Source organism: Podarcis filfolensis (assembly GCF_964270895.1).
Source record: "Podarcis filfolensis genome assembly, chromosome: 6".
Lineage (NCBI taxonomy): Eukaryota > Metazoa > Chordata > Lepidosauria > Squamata > Lacertidae > Podarcis > Podarcis filfolensis.
The window spans coordinates 77647485-77673412 of NC_139609.1; the positions used below are offsets into that span (position 1 = coordinate 77647485).

General features: G+C 44.2%; 1 protein-coding gene and 1 long non-coding RNA gene across 4 annotated transcripts; both read right to left on the reverse strand.

The window, feature by feature from the left end:
• Positions 1 to 245: 245 nt before the first annotated feature.
• PKIG (cAMP-dependent protein kinase inhibitor gamma) lies at positions 246 to 24909 on the reverse strand. Of its 3 annotated transcripts, XM_083619286.1 has the most exons (5): positions 24599 to 24909; positions 18915 to 18985; positions 8530 to 8709; positions 1554 to 1732; positions 246 to 1219 (listed from the first exon to the last, which is right to left on the reverse strand). In XM_083619286.1, the coding sequence occupies exons 3-5, from the start codon at positions 8667 to 8669 to the stop codon at positions 1140 to 1142; spliced, it is 399 nt and encodes a 132-aa protein (XP_083475412.1). In that variant the 5' UTR covers positions 8670 to 8709; positions 18915 to 18985; positions 24599 to 24909; the 3' UTR covers positions 246 to 1139. The 3 variants fall into 3 exon arrangements, with proteins under 3 accessions (XP_083475412.1, XP_083475410.1, XP_083475411.1); XM_083619284.1 differs by lacking the exons at positions 18915 to 18985; positions 24599 to 24909 and adding an exon at positions 9243 to 9344; XM_083619285.1 differs by lacking the exons at positions 18915 to 18985; positions 24599 to 24909 and adding an exon at positions 9193 to 9235.
• Positions 2043 to 6274, reverse strand: LOC310764887. Its single transcript, XR_014549323.1, has 2 exons — positions 4130 to 6274; positions 2043 to 3814 (listed from the first exon to the last, which is right to left on the reverse strand). It is a non-coding gene; the product is annotated as an uncharacterized lncRNA (long non-coding RNA).
• Positions 24910 to 25928: the final 1019 nt, after the last annotated feature.

Genomic DNA, 25928 nt, shown 5'->3' on the forward strand with positions numbered 1-25928 from the left:
AAACGTTTTCTGGCACACTCATAGTTAAGATTGGGTTATAAGCAGTGCTTTTTCCTGGGGGTATGCATACCCCTAAACATTTCATGATTCTAAGTTTGGCCTCACTGAGGGGCAGTATTTCAATATGAGTAGGAAAATGAGAGGAAATGTTAAGTATTTATTTTTTTAAAAAGCACTGGTTATAAGACCAAATGAAAACCCTGCATGTCTGGGGCATAAAGTGCTAGAAAAGAGCAAAACACATGAACGAAGAACTCATTTAGTTTTAATTGCTGGGGTGGGGGGACAACAGGTTTATGGATCTGCATATAAGTTTCACCACAAGATACAACTCTTAACAGAGGATGCAACAATTTACCAGAGGCATTGGAACTCTAGAACTTGGTAATGAAGTTTGCTTGAAGTAGTGCTGCCTTCTCTTTTTAGCACGCACAATTAAACCAATTTTTGAATCCACTGGTTTGTGCCTCTGAAACCCTTTTCTGCATACCAGAAAGAAGCAGCGACGTAAGCAGAAGTGGTATGTCACTGGTGCCTCTTTCATGGAGAACACTTCCTGTGGAATTTCCACTGAACTGAATTAGTGTTGTGCAAGGCTGCACCTGCCCTTATGCCACAAAAGAACCAAACTTCATTGGTTTCAATGGTGTCCATGTTGGAGAAGTGGCTGGCGGATTATGTCCCATACTTCTCTTCACCAATGTTCACAGCCCCCCCAAAAATCAGCACTTCTGAGATGCAGTATGTGCACAAGTGAGATAGATACCACAAGTCACCTAACAATCTACAGGGAGATAGGAATAAATAATAGTTTATCGTGTGAGCAAAATGTACCTTGTACGATAAAATCTGAAGTCTATATATTATTACTGAAATTGTGTTTTTCCTATACAGGAAGATAGTTGCCAAAAGGTTCTCTGAGTGGCTCAAGTCACTAAACATCTCTTGGTGTGTAGTGTTGCAGAGTGAGAGAGAGACAGTTCTCTGAAGGTACCAGCTGCCACAGAAAGTGACTGTAAGAGCCAGATGGCCATGGCAGAAACCTTTAAGTGGGGACTCCTTATTGCAATTTGGTTTCTTAACAGATGGAAGAGCCGTAGTTGTTGTCGTCCACCCTTCCGCAGCCTAAATCAGAGCTCTCACAAGGTCGGGCTGCCGTCTTCGCTCTTAGGAGTCAGTCCAGATTCCTTCTCGGTAGCATCGGCCGAATCTTGGTTTTCTGTAAAAGTAAATGATCAAACAGAGAGTTGTGTGAATTGGATCCGATGGAAATTGATTTATTTAGCTAATAAAGCTGGTGTGGCTATTGCCAATGGTTCAGTGGTACCAGCAGAATACTACCTCTTCAGCAACGTGTTAAGAAGTGTGAGAAGTTGGATGTTAGTAGCATATACCTATGTCCCATCTGCATTACATGATGTAGCTGGTATACATTGTGCAGTGATTTAGATAAGCCCTGTGTGTTTTGCAGAGAACATGTTCATCTGAGCTTCCTGATTAGATCAGCTGCCTGAAAAGCGGCTCGGGTTGGACTTGGGCAAAGAGGGACTCACCATCCCCTGCAATAGCGATATCCTCCATGGTGCTTGCCAGTTTCTCCAGTTTAAGAGCAGCTGCGTCTCCTTGAAGGTCGGGTATTGCGTTTCTCCGGCCGCTCCGGTCACAGCTGATGAAGTCAGAATAGGCAGGCTCGGTCTCCATCGTCTCATTCACATTGTATGAGGCAGGATCCCTGTGTAACGGAGATGTGTACGGTTGAGAAAACGTCAAGGGGCACGAGGTCCATTTTCACTGAACAATTCATAAGCATCATATGAAACCACTGTCACTAGCCAATGTAATCAAGGAGCCATTTTGAAATTACACCTTTTCACTTTCTCCATATAGCTCAGGAGTTGCAAGCCAGACCCACTGCCTTAAGAGGAAATTCCTATTGGCAGACCACGTGTCCATCTAGCTCGGTAGGAAGTGCCAGATACAATTTGGAAAACAGAAAGCCTCTTAGGATGCCAGTAGAGTAAACCCAGGCCTGTATATATATATTTGGTATGAAAAGTACCCACAGAAGGCTAAAAGCAGGGGTGGAGGGCTGGCAGGGGAAGAGGTTACTTTCACTTCCATTTTCACAAAAATGGGAAGCAGGTATGGGTGACTCTCTCAATGTTGGTTTCTCATTTTTCTGTTCTTAAGCTGAATTCTCCACATATCCACAACAGGTGGCAATTTTTAAAAGTCCCCATGAAACTTCTTCAATTTAGTACAAATCTCTCCTAATATGCACATTTCTTAAGAAATATGCAACTTTGCCTAATATACACACATTTGCAAAGCAATGTTCGCTAATACAGTGGATTTTTGTATGCTGTTTTCACCAACACATGCATATTCTTGGCTGGAGAATTGTACTGCAAAATTCAGAGAAGTGCGGCTTTCAAAAGATGGCAATGTATTGTTCCAGAAGGCATAAATTAGATAGATTCACCTTTAAAGGTGAACTGAACCAAATTTCTCTCCTAGTCCTGCACATCACCTGCTTTTGGGAAAGGAAGGTAACAATTTAAACAGCCCATCTCTGCACTCCAGCCAGGCTGCCATTCCTGATTTCAGTCTCCCATGGCTGAATTTTTAAAAGCAGAGAGAGGGAGAATCGTGAAAGTGCCTGGCTCTTTCAATGTTCTTTGGTGCCCTGTTTCCTGCAGCCCCAAAGATTAGGGCACAGGGCTGGGCTGGCACGGTGGCATCAGCATCGTACCTCACACCTATGAGAACATGCAACACAGAAACTAAAAAAGCTGGCCACCGTTGGGATGAATGTTCAATACACAGGTTATCAGGAGGGGCCCCACCATCCTACTAAGCTTAGCAGGTTTGGTACAAAAATACTGCCAGGCATAACATCCTTTCTCCCCTGCCCTCCTTCCCCCCAAGCTCAGCTGTAAAGTCCATGATTGATGAGGAGCTAAAGGAACACAGAGCTAAAAACTGATTACCCTTGAGAAATGTATTCACCTTCAGCATTACAAAGATGCCCTTTCTCCAACCGGGGCATTCTGCCACCTCAAGAAATATTATCTGTCTGAAGTCCAAAATGGAAAGACCTGAACTGAACTCCTGAAGTCTATAGAATTCACACTGTCTTTCCTCTTGTCCAGATCTGGATTTCTTTTTTCAGGATCTGAGAATACACGCCTACATTCTGAGTTGTGGTGTTGTCCTTTTGGAGCTATTTCCTGGAACAAGCATGCTATAAATTGTGGCAAACCAACTGATCAGGTTGCTACATTGGTATGAGAAGGTGACACAGAGTTTACCTAACAGCTGTATTCAAGAACAGCAATCAGGGACCAGTGAGATGGGAGCTTTCAGAAAAGGCCCGGGCACATTTACCTAGCATTAAAAGACACCCTCAGGACCCAAATTAAAAACAAATAACTGTCAAAGCTGCAACAATCCCACCATAAAGCCTACAATGAATTGCAAAAATGAGGGAAGTTCTGAGGAGAGGACTAAAGACAGCATGTGGTTTCTCTTATTGCAAGCTTTCACAGCAGCTACTATAGATACTAGTCATTTGCTGGTCGTATTTCTGGCAACATATATTGAGAATGTCGGGTTGGTGCCAATAACTTAGAAATGCACCATGAAGCAGCTTTCCCCCATCCCTATATGACAAGCTGCACTTTTTCTCTTCTTATAGACATTTAAAGGACATTTAAAGATGTCCTTTCTTTGCATCTAGACACCCTATTGCCTCAGTTCTAAAACTATTCTTTTATCAGAGCACTTGAAAAATGCTGGAGGTCTCAACAAACCACTTACCGTACTTTTCGCCCCATAGGACGCACCGCCCCATAGGACACACCTAGGTTTGGGGGGGGGGAATAAAGAAAAAAAGCCCGGGACTGCAGGCAGCTCTGCGCAGCCCTCGGGAGACCGGCGCAAAGTCGCGCCGGTCTCCCGAGGGTTGCGCAGAGCTTCCTGAAGCCTGGAGAGCGAGAGGGGTCGGTGCACACCAACCCCTCTCGCTCTCCAGGCTTCAGCAAAAGCCTGCATTCGCCCCATAGGACGCACACACATTTCCCCTTCATTTTTGGAGGGGGAAAAGTGTGTCCTATAGGGCGAAAAATACAGTACTAAACTTCTTTTTTGTTTTGCACACCAACCACACACACTCTTCATATGACACTCTGGGCGCCTGCATACACAGCAGCTCATTGTGGTCATGCTCATGCAAGCATGTTTTGCACCGTGTTTTCCACATGGCAATGTCCTCATCAAAGTCATGCCCCGTATTATTTTCCTGTTGAATCTGGATTCATCATATCCATGGAAAATACATGTGGAAGTGGTAAGTCTGGGTTGCGGGGGGTATGGGTATGTGTGGCATTTTGATGAGGACAACATTGTGTGTACAGTGTGAAAGACTTGCAGCACTGGGTCCACAATAAACTGTGATAAGCTTCTCTGACTCCTTCCATTTTTAACTAGATTGTCCTCTACCCACTGTGGCTTTCGCAAAGAAGTAGCTAATGAAGCTAGTCCCCCTCCCAGAATTCATGCACCATTTCCTATCATTGGTTTTTGTTTAGCATTTGATACGTGTTAAATAACCTTGATTTTAATAAGAAAAAAGGCATGGTAAATAACTTATAAATATATTTGCTGGAAAATGTAAAAGTCCTCTCAGGAGATTACTATTTAAGTAGTTCCAGAGGAACAGAGTCCAATAGCACCTTATAGAATGATAAATTTCTTGTAAGAAACACTTTTGTGGGCTGCATCCTATTTTGCTAGATAGATTTTGACAGGACTCATTGCTCATGGAATATCTTTGGGGTTGAAATATTAGAGTTCTAGTTAGGAAATACTGGGGCTCCTGTTAAGACAGAGAAGAGACAAGTCTGGTGTGCTGGACTGAGTACATTGTATGGCCAGCAGATGGAGTCTTTGGGTTATGTTTAACTCCCATTACAGTAAAACATGGGATCTTGACAAGGTTCACATGTTCTGCAGCAGGTTGTGGATGCTCTCAATAAGCGGCATGGCGATTGGCTAAGCTGTATGGGAAGCGGCATTAATCAAACAGGTTCTCACATGAAATGGTGCTTATTTGTTTTTGTTTTCAAGCAGCAAGACTGAAGTCCAAAGGCATGGTCCAAAGATACATGATGCATCCATCTTGCTGGAGCCAAGCCTGAGAGTGAGGCCATCAGAATCTGATGGAAGAAATGTAGGACACCAACTAGAAAGAAAAGGGTTTTTTTTGTAATGTGAGGAGGGAAAGTGGCAATGTATCCCACTCTAATTCAACTGATGTTTCAGTTGATGATCTCCAAAAGCTCTGGAGCGATAGCTATAACAGAGTTTTGCTTTGTTTTTCCCTGAGGCCAGAGGTGGTGATAGAATGGAGATCAAGGTGTGGGGTTTTTTTTCAGGGAGGATTCATATGCTGGCAAATTGAAGTTGATTTGGAGCTCTTGGGCAACAAACCTACTTCCTCAAGAGATCTAACTTTTTGTGATATGGAAAGTTAGGAGCAAATGCAATGGAAAGGGTAGGATAGCACTTGCTTCGATGCAACATCATCTAGCCTCCCTGTGAGCAAATCAGGATCAATGCACAATAAACATACCATCTGGAAGCACCCCTAATGCTAAGTTGGTCCTAGAGAATAAGAGGTGTGAAGCAAGCACAAGAAGGTCTTTCATTGGCTTCACTTCTGAAATTTCAAAATTTGTCAATAGAAGCAGGTGCATATAAGAAAAAAATTGCCCACGGAGGTGTACTAGATCTGATCTGATCAGTTTTGCAATGTCATTTCACCTACTTGGTAGTATCTTGGTAACACGAGCCCAGAACTTTATCTGCAGGATATAAAGGTGTGATCAGTTCCTGCGTGCATATTTCACTGAGTGCAAAGTCACAGCTCCGGTCATTTGAAACTGAGGTGGCATTGAATATTTAAATTTTGAGGACTGGCGTTGGTGTCTGTATCTAGAGATGTAGGGACACCTGTGGCACTGTAGTCTAAACCACTGAGCCTCTTGGGCTTGCTGATAGAAAGGTCTGAAGTTTGAATCCGTGCGATGGAGTGAGCTCTTGTTGCTCTATCCTAGCTTCTGCCAACCTAGTAGTTTGAAAGCACACCAGTGCAAGTAGATAAATAGGTACCGCTGCGGCGGGAAGGTAAACAGCGTTTCCGTGCGCTCTGGCACTCATCACAGTGTCCCGTTGCACTACAAGTGGTTTAGTCATGCTAGCCACATGACCCGGAAAGCTGTCTGCGGACAAACGCCAGCTCCTGAAACAGCCTGAAAAGCAAGATGAGCGCTGCACACCATAGTCGCCTTTGACTGGACTTAACCGCCCAGGGGTCCTTTACCTTTTACCTTATATAGAGATGTGATGCATATTATAAATAGAAAATGATGTAAAACAATGCTACTGCTGCATTTTTTAAAATGAAAGTAAAAAATAAAATTCCAACCAAGCTTGATTTTTCTGTTTAAAAGTGAATTTTGCCAGCAGAATTTTGCCAGCAGAATCTTGGGATTTAGGTAAAGAAGCTAAGAGACTACAGCTTAGAATATGAAGGATCACAGCTTCAGAAGGAAGGGTGAGCATATATGTCGGTTTCAGTTTCTCATTCAGTTGGGCTGAATGATCATTAAAATGGCAACTGTGATTCAATGTGCAAAGAGATAAGCCAGGTAAAAAGTGATGTGCATCCCGAAACTTAATAGATGTGCTAGTGAGGTTTGAAGTGGCGATGGTAAGTAAGACTACCTTGGAATAATAGTAGATAGCTTGGTGGTAACGTGGCCTAGTATATGGCAGCTGTGAAGAAGGAAAATTCCGTGTTTGGGATCGTTTGGAATAGGTTGCCACACCTCAAAAAGGATACTGCAGAGCTGGAAAGGGTTCAGGAAAGGGAAGCATTTGCAAGTTTGTTAGTTCAAACAAAAGACAAGTAAGAGAGGTCATGATAGAGGTGTGTAGAATTATATGTGGTGTGGAGATAGATGGGAGTTTTTCTCCTTCTCCCATAATACCCAAAGTCATTCAGTGAATCTGAATATTCAAAGATTCTGGACAGACAGAATAAAGTACTTCCTCACATAGCACACAAAGTATGGAATTTGTAACCACAAGATGTAGCAAGCAACTTGGATGGCTTTAAGAACGCCTTGGGAGTTGAGGGTACCGATGGCTACAAGCCATGATGGCTGAGTATTACTCTCAGGCGTTGAGTAACACTCCAGTTGCTGTGAAGCACAAGTGGGGAGAGGGCTGTTGTGCTCATGCCCTGCTTGTGGACTTCCCATCGACATCTGGCTGGCCATTGGGAGAAGAGGGTGCTAGATGAAATGGGCCTTTGCTCTGATGCAGAAGTGCTCTTCTGATGCTCTTGCTAGCCAGCCAAGTCACAGGGTCTTTGAATGAATGCTCTAGCTTCCTCTTTTCTCTCTTAACCCCAACCCCAGCCAGACTTAACAAGAACCAAATCAGACCAAAGATCCATCCAGTCCAGCATTCTCTTCCCCATATTGGCCAACCAAGTTGTTACAGGAAGTATATAAGCAGAGCCTGCTTTTCCCTGCCCCATTTTCCCCTCCCCATGGCCCTGAGCATGGAAGCTCTGTCTAGCTAACATAGCTAATAGTTATTGATAGATACATTCTCCAATGGTGTGACTAATTACCATATTTTTCGCTCTATAGGACGCACCGGACCATAGGAGGGGGAGAACAGGGGGGGGAAATTTCTTGTTCTCCCCCTCTAAAATGAGGTGCGTTCAAGGTGCATTCACCCAAAGCCTCCGGAGCGCAGCGGGAGTTCCCTCTGGGCTCCAGAGGCTTCAGGTTCCTTTTGACCTGCTCTTTGGGGCTGGTGGGGGGAAGTGCTGCTTTCCCCCACCACCAGCCTCAAAGAGCAGATCGGGGAGAAGCGCGAAGGTGGCAAGCCGCCTTCCCGCTGCCCCCCGAGGTTGTGGGGCTGGCGGAGGGGGAAGCGCTGCTTTCCCCCACCACCAGCCTCAAAGATCCCTGAAGCCTTTGGAGCGCAGCGCAAGTTCCCGCTGCGCTCCAAAGGCTTCAGGCTTCGGGGACAGACTTTGGAGCCTCCACAGGGCAGGCTTTGCGCAGCCATCCCCAAGCTAGAACAGCGAGACGGAGCGCTCCGCAGCGCTCTGTCTTGCTGTTCTGGCTTCGGGGACAGCCTTTCTAGCCTCTGCAGGGGAGCGGGGTGAAGGCACCCCGCTGCCCTGCAGAGGCTTTGCGCAGCTAACCCCAAGCTAGAAGAGCGAGACGGAGCGCTCCACAGCGCTCCGTCTCCCTGTTCTGGCTTTGGGCTTAGCCGCGCAGCCTGCATTCGCTCTATAGGATGCACACACATTTCCCCTTAATTTTTGGAGGGGAAAAAGTGCTTCCTATAGAGCGAAAAATACGGTACTTTTTTTTTTTAATTTAAGCCATCTAGTTGGTGTGTTCCGTAAATTAATCCAAACCTTGCTGTTCTACCCTGCCTTACCTCTTGCCTTTCTGATTCTTTTGCTGCTCCTCAGCTTTGCAGTGAAGACATATACCCTGTGCATCTAACATGTCTCCATTCATGTCGATGAGGCATTTCTGGCATTGTTTGAGTAAGGTTACCTTTTTTTTCTCGGCCATTCCAAATGTTAAACTGGCAGGCTCAGCAGTCGTGGACTTACTGCAGCGAAGGGGAATTGGGAAAAGCATTAATAAAGTAACAGTAGGTTTACAGCAACCCTGTAATTCAGCCTAACCACCTATTCTCCTTTTTAGAATCAGGAGCTACTGTCTAGCACAGCCCAGTGTGTTTATGCCCACTGAAATCCCATTAATATGGGCAACTGGAGTGTATGGAGATATACTTAGGGAGCTTCTGTTTTCTTGATAAGCGCTCCTGCTCTCTTCAGCTACTCACTGGCTCCGACCACCTGTACTATCTACTCCTTGCTTGCTTTCTCCCTTCACTTCAGGTTCTGAATGGCTCAGTGGATGTGAACCAGAGGCCCTACATCTTGTGCCACGACAGCCATTTGCCAGTGGCCATCTTTAGTTCCAGAAAAGGGCGGCAGCTTAAACTAGGCTTTAAACTCGGCCTATAACTGGCATAATGGGGAATGAATGTGTGAAGCTGCTCCCCTTTGTTCCCATGCGTACCCCTCACCTGTTATCTAATTCCAGCAACTTCCTTCCCCCATTACTCCTGCCACATACCCACTTTTTAAATGACCTGGCAGTTAAAGATCCAACAGCCTCAACTGTGAAACAGACATGTGCAATTCTTTCCGCCCTGCAAGTTCTGAATGGAATCCTTCGCCCCACTCAGCCTTGTCAGAGCAGAGGACATGGCAGGATGGAGTGAGAAGAATGGGATTATATTGCCACACCCCCAAAGCAAGAGAAGGGCTGTGGTAGTACAAGCTATTAAAAGTTCTTCTCAACTCTCTCTTTTTTTACCTGTTTCCCCAAGGGAGGCAAATGTGGACTGGCATGCGTGCACAGCAACCATTTAAAGCAGTGGTTCCCGATTAGCTAAGTACTGCGTACCCCTTGTTTTTCAAAAGCCAAACCATGGACCCTCTGCTTTTGAAAATGTTATCCCTCTGGTAGTCTTGTGAATGGTGCCACCATACCCTCCAACACGCCCCTGGCACAAAACCAGGATGCACATCTTCCGGGCCATGCTCCCTCCCACATGAGTCATGTGACCTGCATAAGAGCACAGCCCCCCCAAAATGAAATGTCCCAGACAGTTGATGGGTATCTGCCACAGACCCCGTTGGTGGGTGACCACCAATTGGGAACCACTGGTTTAAAGCATTGAAGGGTTGGAAGGCTCACAAGAGAAAGGCTTAAGCACCCCCTTCTCTTCCAATATCTCCAGTCCAACCTGCCATTTCAGGTTTAAAAAGGATGCTGAAGTTGTGGAAGGTTTGCAGGCTGTGAAGGACTTGCTCACAGATTTATTGACAGCTGCACGAATGATGGTAGCTAGGAATTGGAAGGGGCAAGAAGACTTTAAAATGGAAGAATGGTGTAAAGAGGTGTGGGATATAGCTATTAATGAAAAAATTAACATGTGCCATTAAGGTAAGACAGGGAATACACAGGAGAAATAATTTTGAGGCGATATGGACGGTGTTTGTAGAATTTGTACTGTTAAAACGGAAAGGGGCCAAACCATTGCAAGAGGTGTTGAAATTTTGGGAGGTTGGATAGTTAACAATGGAATGGTCCTGGGGGTGGGGTGCACATTTTTATTCTTATTTATTTGTGATTATTACTTTGTAAAAAAATAGAAAAAGAAAAAAAGGAGGGAGAAAAGAGATATGCAAAATACAATAGTAAAAAAGGGGGGGAATGCTGAACTGATGAAGTATACTACTTATTTGCATGTAATGCCCAATTTGGCCTTGAGTGGCCTGGGGAGGCCATTTATTTAAATTTTTCCATGCCTAGGTTTTTTTGGGATGTGGATTTCCAATAGATACTGTTCACTTCACAAGATGCCAAGAAAAAATGGGACAGGCAGCATCCAGATTTTTTAAATATTTATTGCTGTTGTTGTATTTTTTAGGCTGCCTTTCAGGCTAAAACCCTCACAAGTGGGTCTACAAAATATATGAATTGTGTAATCCATTCATGATTTGACTGTGCATATATTATATCCTTATCTCGGCTTTTTCAGGTGAAACAACGTTTGTGAACTGCCCTCAACAGTCACAGGCATACTGAATCTCCGGTGAAGATACAGTTAGTTTATAAATTTGCACAACTATTTGAAAAGTTGAGAACAGCATTTAAAAATAACTGCCCTCCTGCCCTTTCCAGCCAGTGTTCAAACTTTCCCCTGGAGCTCTTGAATGATTTAAAGTGTACAGATTACTTACTTCTAAGATCTTATTTGATGCAAGTATTGGATATCAAGAAGACCTCTGGGCTTTTTCATTGTGGCTACTGTGACAGTATTATTCGAAAGAGAGGGGGAAATATTAGGGTTGTGGGCTTTTCCCCAAGATAACAAATTTCAAGTAGAATCACTACAATTTTTCCTGTTAACATTTCACCAGCAATAGCAATTAAAGCTATATGGTTATCGTGTTCCCTGGAGATTTTGTTAGTAGATGATTATCCAGGTATGGGAGGAATTACTGCATGTCAATCAAGTGGGTAGCACCTGGTTTACATATAGGTAAGTACCTGAATATCCGTAGTTCAAACCACTGAATATTATTCACGTTAACATGAACCATTGAATAATATGACTAAGCTTATGGCGCATATAGACTGAATGCTTTATATCGTATGCCAGAGGCAGGCAGACCTCAGAATTGGGAGGGATCGTGTGTGTGTGTGTGTGTGTGTGTGTTGGGTTTTTTACTAGAACCCAAGATCTGCCAACTTGAGACAAACACAAACTAGCCTCTGAGCACATGTTCAGCCCAGGCATTTGCATACAGTTCCAAAACTGAACTCTCAGCCCTGCCACACAAAAACCCAGTACTGCAAATCATTCCGAGATCTACTGGTAGATCGCTCTGGAACTACCTTCTGCCTTCCTCGGCACCCATGGGCTACTCATTGTTAGTGGGGGTCAGGGCCAGCCCATCCTGTTTCACCACCTGAGGCAGAATAGGAAGGTGAGGTCCGCCTTTGCCAAAGCCTTGCATACCCAATAAACACACAAGACGTAACTGGCTGTACGTTTGAAAAAATAATGTATACTATTCATTGTATTGTATTGAATTGTAGATTTCAACAGAAGAAGCTCATAAAGTTCAACGAAAAAAGTAGAAGACCCAGTGGATCAGTTCATTCTCTAATCAGTTTCTGCATAAGGTCCATATATGTGAAAGTGTCTATTCCACCTCTCTGTTCATAGAGTCCAACAATCCACATGAAAGGTTGTTGCAGTTCCACAGAATCCTTTCACAGAATCTAAGCCTTGTTTTGCCGTTGACTCTATGTTGGACAGCCGGTTACGTCTTGTGTGTTTATTGAATATGTTTCACGTAACCAGAGGTTTGTTGTTGTTTTGAAGCCCTGCATACCGGCATCACACAGAGGCGGCTTCCAGCAAGATCTTGCAAAACTCTCACGAGATCTTGCCGCTTCTCCTTGCTTCTCTGATGGCAGCAGCAGGGGTGGGCAAGATGCCCCCGGGAGCACTGCCCTTCAAGATTCCACCGCCTGAGGCAGCAGCCTCAGTCTGCCTCATGTGTGGGCTAGTCCTGGTGGGTGGCTGTGTGTGTTGAATGCAAAAGGATTCTTCAGATTACATAGGATGGCAATACACAGCAATGCTATGAGGTTAAATATTAACTTTTATATAGTGCTTTCAAGATGCCGAAAGCACTTCAAATGCACTACAAGAGGATTGTTTCACCATTTTATATTCTGTTCTTTATCATAAAAACGGTTGGTTTATGTTTTTCGAGTTGCTTCGATCAGAAGGGGCAAAGGTTCAGCCGAGATGTTTGGCGCTAAAGGGGAAAAGGAAACCTAAAGCCTTAAAGGGGACTGGGGGAGTGGGAAGAAACCAAATAAATTATGAAGACGATAAATGCAAATAAAACTGCGCTTCTGATTAGCTGACAGGTTTGGCAAGCACTGGAAACGAGGTGTATAAGTAGAACGGACAAAGAAGAGAGCTAGCTCTGTTTACCTGTGAGGAAGCCCCACTGAATTCAGTAGGACTTGCAGCTGAGTAGACATCGTTAGATTGTCTTGTTAGAGTGCTATTGAACAAAAAAGTACAGAAACCAGAAGGAAAAAGCCAGAGGTCTGCAGCAGATTTTCCAGGATCAAAGCTAACACTGAAAAGCTTGGGAGTTGCTTTAACACTTAGTCTCAACTGGGTATCAGGATGTGTTTTCCTGTGTAGTTTGCATTTGTTCTAGTGGTTAAATGTTCGTTTTTATTTTTATTTTACTAACAGCTGTTTAAATTGTTGCCTTATAGAAACCTTTAGTAAAAGCTAAATTTGGTTTGTTTGCAGATATTTTTTTGGGGGGGGGTGGTGTTGAACATATTGGAAGCATGCAGTACTGCAAATAGTGTCTCCCCCCCACCCCCAAAAAGGAACAATTAGGCCCCTAATTGCCTTACCATACTATCCAGTTTAGAGAGCTGGTTGACCCAGGAAAGAAATTAGTCCGGCAGGAGCTAAAGATATCCACTGGGTGGCGGTAGTAAGGACCACAGGAGAAATGACACATATTTCCCCTCCCTCTCGTGGTGCAGCCTGCAGCCTGTGCTTTTCGCATCAGCCAGCATTATCCCCATATTATCATTATCCCCATATTACAAATATGGGCAGAGCTCTGACATGGAAGGTGAATGCAGGCATCAAATGTGTGCCCTGCAGTACGCTCCTGGCTTTGCAACTTGGCTTGCGCAGGTAAATACCAACAAGTTATCAGCGTTAAATGTGTCTCTAGGAAAATGCATAATAAGCACGATTCGCACATGAACCCAAAAATGTGAACATGAGAGATGAATCTTTTCACGTGAGTCAAAATGTGTGTAGTCCTGAAAATGTGCTTAAGCCCAAAAAATTCATATCCACAAGCAGAGAAAATGTCAAAAGGGACATTTTATTACAGCGGGGTAGGAAAAATAAAGTTTCAGTCACTACAATCTGATAAATGCAGTACAAATTATGGGTGAGTTTAACCTTAATATGCTAATACATTCATATCCCTTGTCCTGTTGGCATCCGTCTGTCTCGAGAGACAATGGAGTGCGTCTCCAGGGGTGAAGTCAAACCACGATGTTAGCAGCACCCAAGCGACCTCACCGGGGTGCAAGCCTGGGCAATGTGCAGGGAGCTCAGTCTCAGTGATGTGGTCCAAAGGAAAGCAGAGTGTTATGTACTGAAGTTCTCACCCTGGGCCAGCAGGGGGATACTGTAAATAGTTTTCACTCAGGTCCACATATGCAAATAAGGGATTGAAAGTGACATTCAGTGATTGGATAGTTACAGAAAGTTGTTACAGTTGCGTTGTAGTGGAGCTCTATATAAGCCCTTCAGTTCAGTTCTGTTCTGGCCTATGAATAAACAAGAGCTGTTTGAAGAATCACTGTGTCGTCTGATATGTTCACCCACAACTTAACACAGAGCAATATGCCTGGCAACAGCTTGGCTTCAGGAGTTGCTGGAAGGAGATGCCCAAGGCACCATCCAACCATCTTAGGGACTCCACTCCGAATCTGTGTAGGTGTTACTCCTTAGCCTTTTCTTCTCCCGAAGATATTCCGAATGGTCACAGAGGTTGAGGATCAGAGTCTTCCTTCTCCTAGATGGGCTACCTCTCACTTCCTTCTACAGCACATGCATAAGCAGAAACTTCCTTTTTGACCATTGGACCCACTATTGGTCTTGTCCACTCAATCCGCCACAGGGGAAATCCCTAACTCACCAAGGGTTTGAGATCTGTTAGCTATCCTCAGCTGGTTTAGCCAGCCAGTTGACCCAGGGTGTGGCTGCTGTTGCATGCTGGCAGCTTCTAGGAGCTTTAGGTGAGACCCTGGTGCAAGGTGGGGACCAAAGGTGGACAAGCATCCTGGAGAATTGAATGCTGGCCGAGTCATCAGGGTTGCCCCTTCAACATACCTAATGCATCAGGCAGCCCGGCCATCTTTTTAATTTAAAAAAAAAACATTAAATTTTTTTTTTAATTTTAATTCCACATGAATATTCTTGTGTTGCTGTTGGTTTGTGGCCTTATTCGGTTTTCTACAAAAGAAAACTTTTTAAAGTTCATAAATATTCTGGGGATTGTGGAGAAGCTTGGGATAGTATCCTTCTCCCTGTGTGCTCTTCCTGAATTCTGCAGATTTGCAACTTTCCAATAGCACATTTATTTTGCATAGGAGATGAGTTTTAAACTATTGGTAGAAACAGAATGTTAAAAAAAAAAAGTTTTCAGATTTTATAAATATTTTAACAAGAAAATGGATGATGGACTCAAGGGCATCCTGATCAAATTTGCAGATGACACCAAACTGGGAGGGGTGGCTAACACCCCAGAGGACAGGATCACACTTCAAAACGACCTTGACAGATTAGAGAACTGGGCCAAAACAAACAAGATGAATTTTAACAGGGAGAAATGTAAAGTATTGCACTTGGGCAAAAAAAATGAGAGGCACAAATACAAGATGGGTGACACCTGGCTTGAGAGCAGTACATGTGAAAAGGATCTAGGAGTCTTGGTTGACCACAAACTTGACATGAGCCAACAGTGTGACGCGGCAGCTAAAAAAGCCAATGCAATTCTGGGCTGCATCAATAGGAGTATAGCATCTAGATCAAGGGAAGTAATAGTGCCACTGTATTCTGCTCTGGTCAGACCTCACCTGGAGTACTGTGTCCAGTTCTGGGCACCACAGTTCAAGAAGGACACTGACAAACTGGAACGTGTCCAGAGGAGGGCAACCAAAATGGTCAAAGGCCTGGAAACGATGCCTTATGAGGAACGGCTAAGGGAGCTGGGCATGTTTAGCCTGGAGAAGAGGAGGTTAAGGGGTGATATGATAGCCATGTTCAAATATATAAAAGGATGTCACATAGAGGAGGGAGAAGGGTTGTTTTCTGCTGCTCCAGAGAAGCGGACACGGAGCAATGGATCCAAACTACAAGAAAGAAGATTCCACCTAAACATTAGGAAGAACTTCCTGACAGTAAGAGCTGTTCGACAATGGAATTTGCTGCCAAGGAGTGTGGTGGAGTCTCCTTCTTTGGAGGTCTTTAAGCAGAGGCTTGACAACCATATGTCAGGAGTGCTCTGATGGTGTTTCCTGCTTGGCAGGGGGTTGGACTCGATGGCCCTTGTGGTCTCTTCCAACTCTATGATTCTATGATTCTATGATTCTATTCTAAAAACAAAATCTTTACAAATCTAATTTACCTTCCCCCTCGACTTCCCTCCCCTCCCTTCTGTGGATATTTATTTCATATCTTTTTATTACTGTATATCCAATTCAAATATATTTATAATTTTCCCTTTATGTTCCCCTGAATTGTCTCTTACTGCACATGTTTTTATCAGTCCCGCTAATGCTTTTAATTTGTTTCCAATTTGTCTTCAAATAGTCAATCAATTTCCTCCATTCTATTTTTAAAAGTCTCTCCTCTTGATTTCTTATTCTTCCATTAATTGCCAATCTTCCTTTGTCAGAACTGTTTCTTGCTTCCATCTTTGGGCATAAATCATTCAAGCAGCTGTGGTAGCATACATAAACTCCCCCCCCCCCTCTTTGGTAGGTACCTCTCCACCAATTATTCCTAAAAGAAAAGCTTCTGGTTTTTCCCCACAAAAGAAATCTGAATCATCTGAAGAAAGCAGAAAACTTTGTTCTCTCTGCAGCTCTCAGTAAACAGAAATAAAGTAGGACCCAAGAGGGTGTCACTATGGAATGAAGTTATGCTGAATTGCAGCAGGGAGCATTCTCTTCTCCCAAGATGCTGTTGTTTGTCTTCCCCCATCTTCTTGGTTTTCTGTTTTTGTTTTAAAACAATGCTTTCATTTTGTCTGAGCTCCTTTGAAGGCGCTGGAAAATTCCTGATTTTCTCAGGGATGTACAGTAAATACTGCATGTCCAAAAAAGACTGTAGTGTGCCTCAACAAAGCAAGGATAGGTTAGGGTAAATTCCAGCAGTCTTGCCATACTACACACAGTGGACTATTCATTAGGCAGAGAATTCAGGACTATATTTAGATCCCTTGCTTCAGTCCTAGTGCAGTGCTGCAAATGAGTGGGACAGATGATTTGACTTGGCAAGAACTGTCCGATGCAGCATATAGAACGAATAAGATATGCATGCTTTGTAGCACTCACCACATTGCTAGTGCTGGGTTTTTACTCCCATGTTCACACGACGTTATCCAAAATGCATATGTCTCTTGTAAAAAGGTAAAGGGACCCCTGACCATTAGGTCTAGTCATGGCCGACTCTGGGGTTGCGGCGCTCATCTCACTTTATTGGCCACTTCTGGCAAACCAGAGCAGCGCACGGAAACACCGTTTACCTTCCCGCTGGAGGGGTACCTATTTATTTACTTGCACTTTGACGTGCTTTCAAACTGCTAGGTTGGCAGGAGCAGGGACCGAGCAACGGGAGCTCACCCTGTCGTGGGGATTCGAACCGCTGACCTTCTGATCGGCAAGTCCTAGGCTCTGTGGTTTAACCCACAAAATACTACAGTGGTACCTCGGGTTAAGAACTTAATTCGTTCTGGAGGTCTGTTCTTAACCTGAAACTGTTCTTAACCTGAAGCACTACTTTAGCTAATGGGGCCTCCTGCTGCCGCCGTCGTGCCACCGCTGCACAATTTCTGTTCTCATCCTGAAGCAAAGTTCTTAACCAGAGGTACTATTTCTGGGTTAGCAGAGTCTGAAGCGTCTGTAACCCGAGGTACCACTATACTGTTCAATGCAGTTTCTCAAACCAACTTAACACCAAGTGGAGTCCTTAAACCAGAGGTTTTCAACCTTTTTGAGGCCTCGGCTCCCTTGACCAGCTACATTCTTTCTGTGGCACCCCTGTGGGGCTCAGGAGCCCAGTTACGTCACCCCTTGCCCGCAGAGCTGGCAGCCTCTCACCCTTTTTCGAACACCCTCCCTTGTGAAGTGTGCCCTCAGTCTCCTCTCCCCTCTCCTTGGGAGTCCGCCAGGCAGCAGCTGTCGTTGCCCCTGATCTCTGAGCTGCTCCCCTGCCCTAAAGAGAGGTGCCTCTCCCCACACAGCCCCCTCTCTGGGGCACAGAGGCAGTGGCGTAGCGTGGGTTGTCAGAACCCGGGGCAAGGCAAGTAATTTGCACCCCTAACCCGTGGATTTGTGCCCCCTAACCTGTGGATTTGCGCCCCCTAACCCTAACCCCCAGATGTTGCGCCCGGTGCGGCCGGCCCCCCCCTGCACCCCCCACGCTACGCCACTGCACAGAGGATGCCCCCAGCCTTTGTGACCCAACGGAGAATGGCCAAAGGGATTTGGCTGGCCGGAAACAGTGTCCGGGCTTCATAGTTTTTCTGTTTTTGCACACAAAAAATGCTCAACAGCTGTTATGTCTGGCTGTCACACAGCAAGCACAAGTAAGGCCAGCGCAACACCTGGCTGCCTGCTGGCCCGCCTGGCCTCGCACTTGTTTGTCTATTTGCAATAGCAAGGGCTGGTGGACTGGCTGGCTGAGCTCCCCTTACTTGTTTGTTAGCTTGCTTGCTTGCTATGAGGCCACCATCATATGATGCTTTCGTTTTGTTTTAAAGACAGTTCTTATGGGCCTTGACAGTGTTTCATTTCCAAAAAGGAGTCAGTTTTTATGCATCCAGTTGCTTCAAACTGCGAAATATGAATATCTGCAATAGTTTCCGAGCACAATCGAAGTGTTGGTGCTGACCTTTAAAGCCCTAAACGGCCTCAGTCCTGTATACCTGAAGGAGTGTCTCCACCCCCATCCTTCAGCCCGGACACCAAGATCCAGCGCCAAGGGCCTTCTGGCGGTTCCCTCATTGAGAGAAGTGAGGTTACAGAAACCAGACAGAGGGCCTTCTCGGTAGTGGCGCCCGCCCTGTGGAACGCTCTCCCATCAGATGTCAAGGAAATAAGCAGCTATCCTATTTTTAAAAGACATCTGAAGGCAGCCCTGTTTAGAGAAGTTTTTAAATTTTTATGCTGTATTATTTTTAACACTCGATTGGGAGCCGCCCAGAGTGGCTGGGGAAACTCAGTCAGGTGGGCAGGGTATACTGGTAAATATTATTACGATTATTATTATTATTATTATTATTATTATTATACAGTGCTTGCACATGCATACAGCCACCAACATGTGTGTGTGTGTGTGTGTGTGTGTGTGTGTGTGTGTGTGTGTTGGGAACATACCTTACTTAATTCATTTTCCTTCTGCTGAGGACAGACATCTAGCTCCATGCACCAGAAGGCACCAAGTAGTTCTGGAGAAGAAGTAGAAAGAAAAGGAGGATAAACGTGGTCCTTAATCATTAGCAAACACTTATTCTGGACCCTTTTGAGGACTCTGTGACCACAAGTGTGAAGGGAAGGGAAGACTTGAAGGGGAACTGGAAGGGAAATGGAAAATTTAAAAGATACATTGTATCCAGCACTGCATAAGTTGACTTCCACCTGCACAACAGAATCTCCCCTTCCTCTCCTCCCGCTTCCGCTTCCTAAAATCTGCTCTGGTTAGGATATTTTAGCATTCTTGCTGGGTCAGGGTGGATAAGATACTGTGCAGGCCATATCTGCTTTAGAAAGTTATACTGATTTTATATCATCTTAGCATCCCCTAAGAAATTTCAGGAATAATAGTTTGGTGAGATACTGAGAACACTCATGACAATATGTACCCATCTTCCAATTCCAAAGAATGGTGGTTATACTGTATCAGGTAAGTCCGTAATGTAGAGATTCTGTTTATCTAATCATGTGGCAAGATGGTGTGGGAAACTTTCCCACTCATATCTTCTCCTTATTTTTACTTCTGGCTTGGAAAAAATGGCCTATATATTCACTGATTCGTTTTATTTTATTGCCCCCTGGGTTCCTTGCAAAGTATGCAAATAAGCCTGTATCCAGCTGAGTTTTCATTCTGGAATTTCCCTAGCAGATGGACCGAGATCCGGAAATGTCTTTGGTAAGTTAGCTGAAGTTCATAGAAAAATCCCCGCCCCCTCCACGGTTTTAACGATTTTGGCTTGTATTCAGCACTTTAAAACTTCTCTGGGTTTCCTTGTTTTCAGCTGCTTGTTCCCAATGTTCAGTCAATATATTTTCTTTGGTTTCTGACCAGTACTAGTGTATTGCAGTCTTCCGAGCTGAAAAACGTCACCAACAAGAAAACATGAGCTGGTCTGCCTTCCAGAGCAAGGATGTGATCATCGCCACTTTGTTTTGTTCTTAATCAAAGTTTGATCTCCGGAATCAAAAGAAAGCAAATGATGTAGGTACTAAAAAGCTGGATATAATCCTTCACATTTCAGAATCTAACAAAGCTGTCCTAAAAAGGACAAATTGGTTTTAGGTCAGCAGGTATCAGAAGTACAACTATATCTGGTTACAAAACAGTGCCAGTTCCATAGGTATAGATGGAGGATGTAACTGTTGTTATCTGAATTTCTACGATGGAACAAATGACCTCAGTACAGATGCTCCAGAAGGACAGCTGTCCAACAAATGCTACGTAGACTAGTTTTTGTTCCAAAGAGGAAATCCTTTAAAGATATAAGTCATGGTGATGGCAAGATCCGAAGGTCATCATGACATCTCTTGTTGCGTGGAATAAACATTGGAGGAGGTGAAGGCCAGGTCATTAATCTGTTTTGCTATTTCTTTCTCTAGTGGGCATCAATACTTGACGCTTCCGAGAAAAGGTACAGCTATACCACATACTTTAACAGCCAGGCATATTCCCTAGGAAAGCACTGGAAACTGCAGTTCTACGATGGGGAATCGGGAGCTCTAACAAAGAATCCTCAGGTGCTTCATGGAACTACAATTCCCAGCATTCTTTGAGGGAAACCATAACAGTTAAAAGTGGGAGGAGATATGGGAGGTGTCTATAGAATTTGTACTGTTAAAACGGAAAGGGATCAAACCACCGCAAGAGGTGTTGAAATGTTGAACATAGCACCGGTCTTGAAAGACCTACATTGGCTCCCAGTACGTTTCCGAGCACAATTCAAAGTGCTGGTGTTGACCTTTAAAGCCCTAAACGGCCTCGGCCCAGTATACCTGAAGGAGCGTCTCCACCCCCATCGTTCTGCCCGGATGCTGAGGTCCAGCGCCGAGGGCCTTCTGGCGGTTCCCTCATTGTGAGAAGCAAAGCTACAGGGAACCAGGCAGAGGGCCTTCTCGGTAGTGGCACCTGCCCTGTGGAATGCCCTCCCATCAGATGTCAAAGCGATAAATAACTACCTGACATTCAGAAGACATCTTAAGGCAGCCCTGTTCAGGGAAGCTTTTAATCTGTGATATTTTAGTGTATTTTTGGTTTCTATGGAAGCCGCCCAGAGTGGCTGGGGAAACCCAGCCAGATGGGCAGGGTACAAATAATAAATTATTATTATTAGTATTATTTTGGGAGGTTGGATAGTTACATTGGAATGGTCTCGGGGGTAGAGTGCACATTTTTATTCTTATTTATTATTATTACTTTGTAAAAAAAAAAAGTGGAACAGAAGCAATATAAGTGTGGGTATTCCTAAAGAGAGTATAAAATTCCTTCAGAGGCTCATGAAAGAATATTGATTGATTTTATATATTTATATCCCACCTGTCCTCCAGCTCAAGGTGGCATATATCATTCTCTTTTTTAAAATGTTATTCATTTTTCTTTTTCATTCATTACATACATCTCAAATTCTTAACATTTACTATGTATTCCTTCCTCCCTCCCCTCCTAGGCTCCCCCCAACTTCCGATTCTGGTTTGTTTCTCCTTTCACCCACTTTGCTACCTCCTAACAGAAAAAGTTATTAATAACATAACATCAAACCTAAAAAAGTAAAAGTAAATATATCATAACATTTCTCTATCTTCTAAACATTTTCTAATACTAATAGTGTGAATGTTTATTTAAATCCTGCCATCAAGTCTATCGACTTCCATTGTTTCTGCAAGTATAATATAAATGGTTCCCATTCTCAAGGTGGCATATATAATTCTCCTCCTCATCCTATCCTCACAATTGTCCTGTGAGGTGGATTAGGCTGAAAAATGGAGACTGGCCCAAAGTTATCTCGTGAGCTCCATGGCTGAGTGGATATTTGAATCTAGATCTCCCCACTTCTAGAGCTCCTCCCTATTTCCGTTCATCACATGATCTCAAGAGAGGTCCCACCTTTCCCTAGGAAACCCCATTGTTTACTACTGAATAGGAACAAACATCAATTGGGTTTTCTGCAGATTGATTCAGCAGTAAATAGTGGCTTCCCCCAGGGAAATGGCAGGACAATATAAAAACCTTTCAGACCCATCTCTGGAAACCAGGGCCAGATTTAGGTCTGAGGAGGCCCTAAGCTACTGAAGGTAATGGGTCCCTTTATATGTCCAGCTGTCCTTTGTCAACAACAAATTGTAGCTTTTTTTGTGTTGAATATATGCTATATGGTAATTTTGGACCTAATAGGATTCTAAAGCCATTTGCACATGTTGCCATGCAGACTGTAGGCACCCTGTATATAGAAATGAGCAAACCAGTGATATTTTAGGGAGCAGGCTAGCAGGCAGGACCCATTGCTTGCATCATAGGAGCCTACACAACACAAAACACTGCTGCTGTATGTAGGTTTTGTTTTATTTGTTTTTTATCTTATATTTTGGAAATGTACATCTAGGTTGTTTTTTTCTTTAATTTTTTTGGGGGGCCCCAAGAGAGTGGGGCCCTAAGATATAGCTTGTTTAGCTTATACGTAAATCCGGCACTGCTGGAAACCATGGGACAAATAGAAAATATCACGGGGCAAACAGAAGTGTGGGTTAGCCCCTAGTCTAACACTGGCTTTCATGGTAAAGTTTATTCCAACCTTCCATTAACCAGTAGCAGCAACCAATAGACTTCTTTATGAAAATTCGCACCCAAGATTGAAGTCATCCAGTATGTGTCGTGTGGGGAGCTCCACGGACAAGTGGGGATTCAAACCCTGGTCTCCCAAGCCCCAGTCCAACACAGTAAATCTCAGCCCTCATGAGTGGGTCCCGAGGGCAGACATTTTGAGAATTTTGAGCCTGATCTAAGAGTACTGGAGAACTCGAGCTTGCACACTATTTTGTGACATTCTGGTTGGCCCAATGTGGGTTTTGGAGTTTTTCTCATAGGCCAACAAGGCTACCTTTACTTTTTGACTGTCATGTGTTTGCAATACCATCAACAGGGATCTAGCATAAAGGGTAAAGGTAAAGGGACCCCTCACCATTAGGTCCAGTCGTGGCCAACTCTGGGAGTGCGACGCTCATCTCGCTTTATTGGCCGAGTGAGCCGGCGTACAGCTTCCAGGTCATGTGGCCAGTATGACTAAGCTGCTTCTGGCGAACCAGAGCAGTGCACGGAAATGCCGTTTACCTTTCCACCGGAGCGGTACCTGTTTATCTACTTGCACTTCATGCTTTTGAACTGCTAGGTTGGCAGGAGCAGGGACCGAGCAACGGGAGCTCACCCTGTCACGGGGATTCGAACTGCCGACCTTCTGATCAGCAAGTCCTAGGCTCTGTGGTTTAACCCACAGCGCCACCTGCGTCCCCCAGCATAAAGGGTACTAAGGTGCTTTTCTAATCACAGGGATTATTGAGGCAGCCTAAACTTCAAGGCCAAAGGACCCATTACTTTTTCCTACAGACATTAAGATGGATATAGAGAAGAGATAAAACTGTTGAAGAGACTCAAATAGGTGAAACACTGGACTGGTCAGACCTGGGTTTAATTTGCACAGCCAACAGATCTCTGTAGCGAAGAGCCTGGTTCAGTGACTGAGCCCATGATCTAGTGGTCTGTATGAGGAGGGTTCCAAGTTCAGTATTTTGGAGAGCTACTGCAAGTCAGCCACTATTGGGCTTGAGAAAACAAATACCGGTATCTAAGTAAGCAGCAATTTATATTCATACATAAGAACTGTATATAAGAACTTATAAGACCTGTAACTTGTTGAATTAATGCTTGAGCTTGCTTTTTCCTCCTCCCTCCCATTCCTATTTCCTTGCGTGCCATGTCTTTTTAGATTGTGAACTTTCAAGGCAGGGACTGCCTCAGTATGGACTTTTGTAAGCCACTACTCTGAGAGTCTTTTTGGCAAAGGGGCAGGAATTGAATGCTATAAATAATAAATTATGATATATAATTCATCTTAGCTAGCTTGCTAGCTACCAGGACGAATTGAGTTTTTCAGTTTGGACCTCCACACCAACCATTCCTGCCTTTTAGGCCCAACTTTTTGCCTCCAATCCACTGTGAACATCACAATGTTCCTTCTCTTCTCAATCACTTGTTAACTGGTGGTGACAGTTGTTAACATTCACAACAGGTGAAGGAGCTTGACAATATTCTTAACCATAAAACTGAAAAATTCCTCATTGTCCAACTCCTTCATTGGCAGAATACGATGGTCATTCTGTACCATATAAAATACAATTATTTCCAGAGTCAAAAAAAACTCTCATGCACACACACAAATACAATACATGCATGAAACCAGTAATTTTAATAATAGTTGAATTTCAGTTTTGTAAAAACTTCGCTTTATTTCCCCTCAACTGCAAAAGATTTCTCACCCTTCATTTCACTGTTGCTCCCTTCATTTAATCTTTGATAAATCATTAGAACATTGCTTTTCCCCCACAGCTGTTATACATTTCATGGTGAACACAATTCTGCCACACACCGAAAAGTTCATGTGGAAGAAAAGATCTTTTAAACAAATGTGTTCTAGGGAGGACCCCAGGCAATCACGCAACTCAGCCCTTCACTATATAACACTCTACATTTTGTGGCATAAAAGCGACGGTTTCAACGCGGCGGCTGCCTTCCATTGTTCAGAATGCGAAGTTATACTTACAGAAGATGGCTCCAAGCTCCAACAGCTCTCAGTGTGGCGAGTTAGGAACCCCAACTGTTAAAACTCAAGGCTCAAGTGCGGCTCGGTCACCCACACATCCCCCCAAGTGTGAGTGTGCGTGGAATGTCAAAGGGCCAGAGCAGACAGCTTAGTCACAGTTTCAGACTTCCAGTTTCCTTGCGTTAATAGCTGCTAAATGCAGTCGCACTTCTAGGGCTCAGGAGGCGTTTCCTCACTCCCTTCCCTTGCCAAGTAAGTCCCTGTTTGTTGTAATCCAATGCTCGGCCTCCGTGATGTCAACCAAGCAGCTACTTGCTTGGCTCCCATCTCCCTGCACACAGGAGGGGATCTGTTTCCTTTGCTTTTGTTTAACTTCGCATTGTAACCTCATCTCCCAGCAGCTGTGCGCTGAAACATCCTTCCTTCTGTTTTCTGTTTGTCAAAAGAGGCTTCCTACTTTAATACACCCACTGGCTGTTGTTTAGGTGTAGGCAAACATTTATTCTCAAGGAAGCTATGGGCGAAATCAAGGCATATTGTGGGTGGAATGCGTCTCAGACATTTGCCAATTAAATAATTGCTCAGAGTCTTAGCAATGGGAAATGGGGTCCCAGTTCCCATATTACCTACCCATTTTACATTAAGACCCTTCAACTCATTTATACAGCGGTACCTCGGGTTACATACGCTTCAGGTTACATATGCTTCAGGTTACAGACTCCGCTAACCCAGAAATAATCCTTCAGGTAAAGAACTTTGCTTCAGGATGAGAACAGCGATTGTGCTCCAGCGGCACGGCAGCAGCAGGAGGCCCCATTAGCTAAAGTGGTGCTTCAGGTTAAGAACAGTTTCAGGTTAAGTACGGACCTCTGGAACGAATTAAGTACTTAACCTGAGGTACCACTGTACTTCGAAGGATAAATACCCACCATGCAATGGTCTGAGGGCCTCAGTGCCCTGCCTATATTTGAACATACTTCATATAAACATCAGTTTCATGCAAATACCTGATTGGACATCTGGAGAGCTTATATTAACTTATATGTTTACATTAAGATGCATGTACTGACGATTACTGTATCCATAATGTGAACTGATGGTGGGTGTTTTTGTTTTTGTTTTTGTTACTACAGTGGTACCTCGGGTGACATACGCTTCAGGTTACATATGCTTCAGGTTACAGACTCCGCTAACCCAGAAATATTACCTCGGGTTAAGAACTTTGCTTCAGGATGAGAACAGAAATCATGCAGCGGCGGCGCAGTGGCAGCAGGAGGCCTCATTAGCTAAAGTGGTGCTCCAGGTTAAGAACAGTTTCAGGTTAAGGGCA

Bases quoted from the DNA above. Each gene is read 5' to 3' on its own strand.
- PKIG (XM_083619286.1), bottom strand. From the start codon at position 8,669: ATGGCCGAGAAAAAAAAGGTAACCTTACTCAAACAATGCCAGAAATGC. The intron at 1,733-8,529 runs GTAAGGCAGGGT...TCCGTTACACAG, and splicing joins AAGAATCAGAAAGGCAAGAG to GGATCCTGCCTCATACAATG. The intron at 1,220-1,553 runs GTGAGTCCCTCT...TTACTTTTACAG, and splicing joins TATCGCTATTGCAGGGGATG to AAAACCAAGATTCGGCCGAT.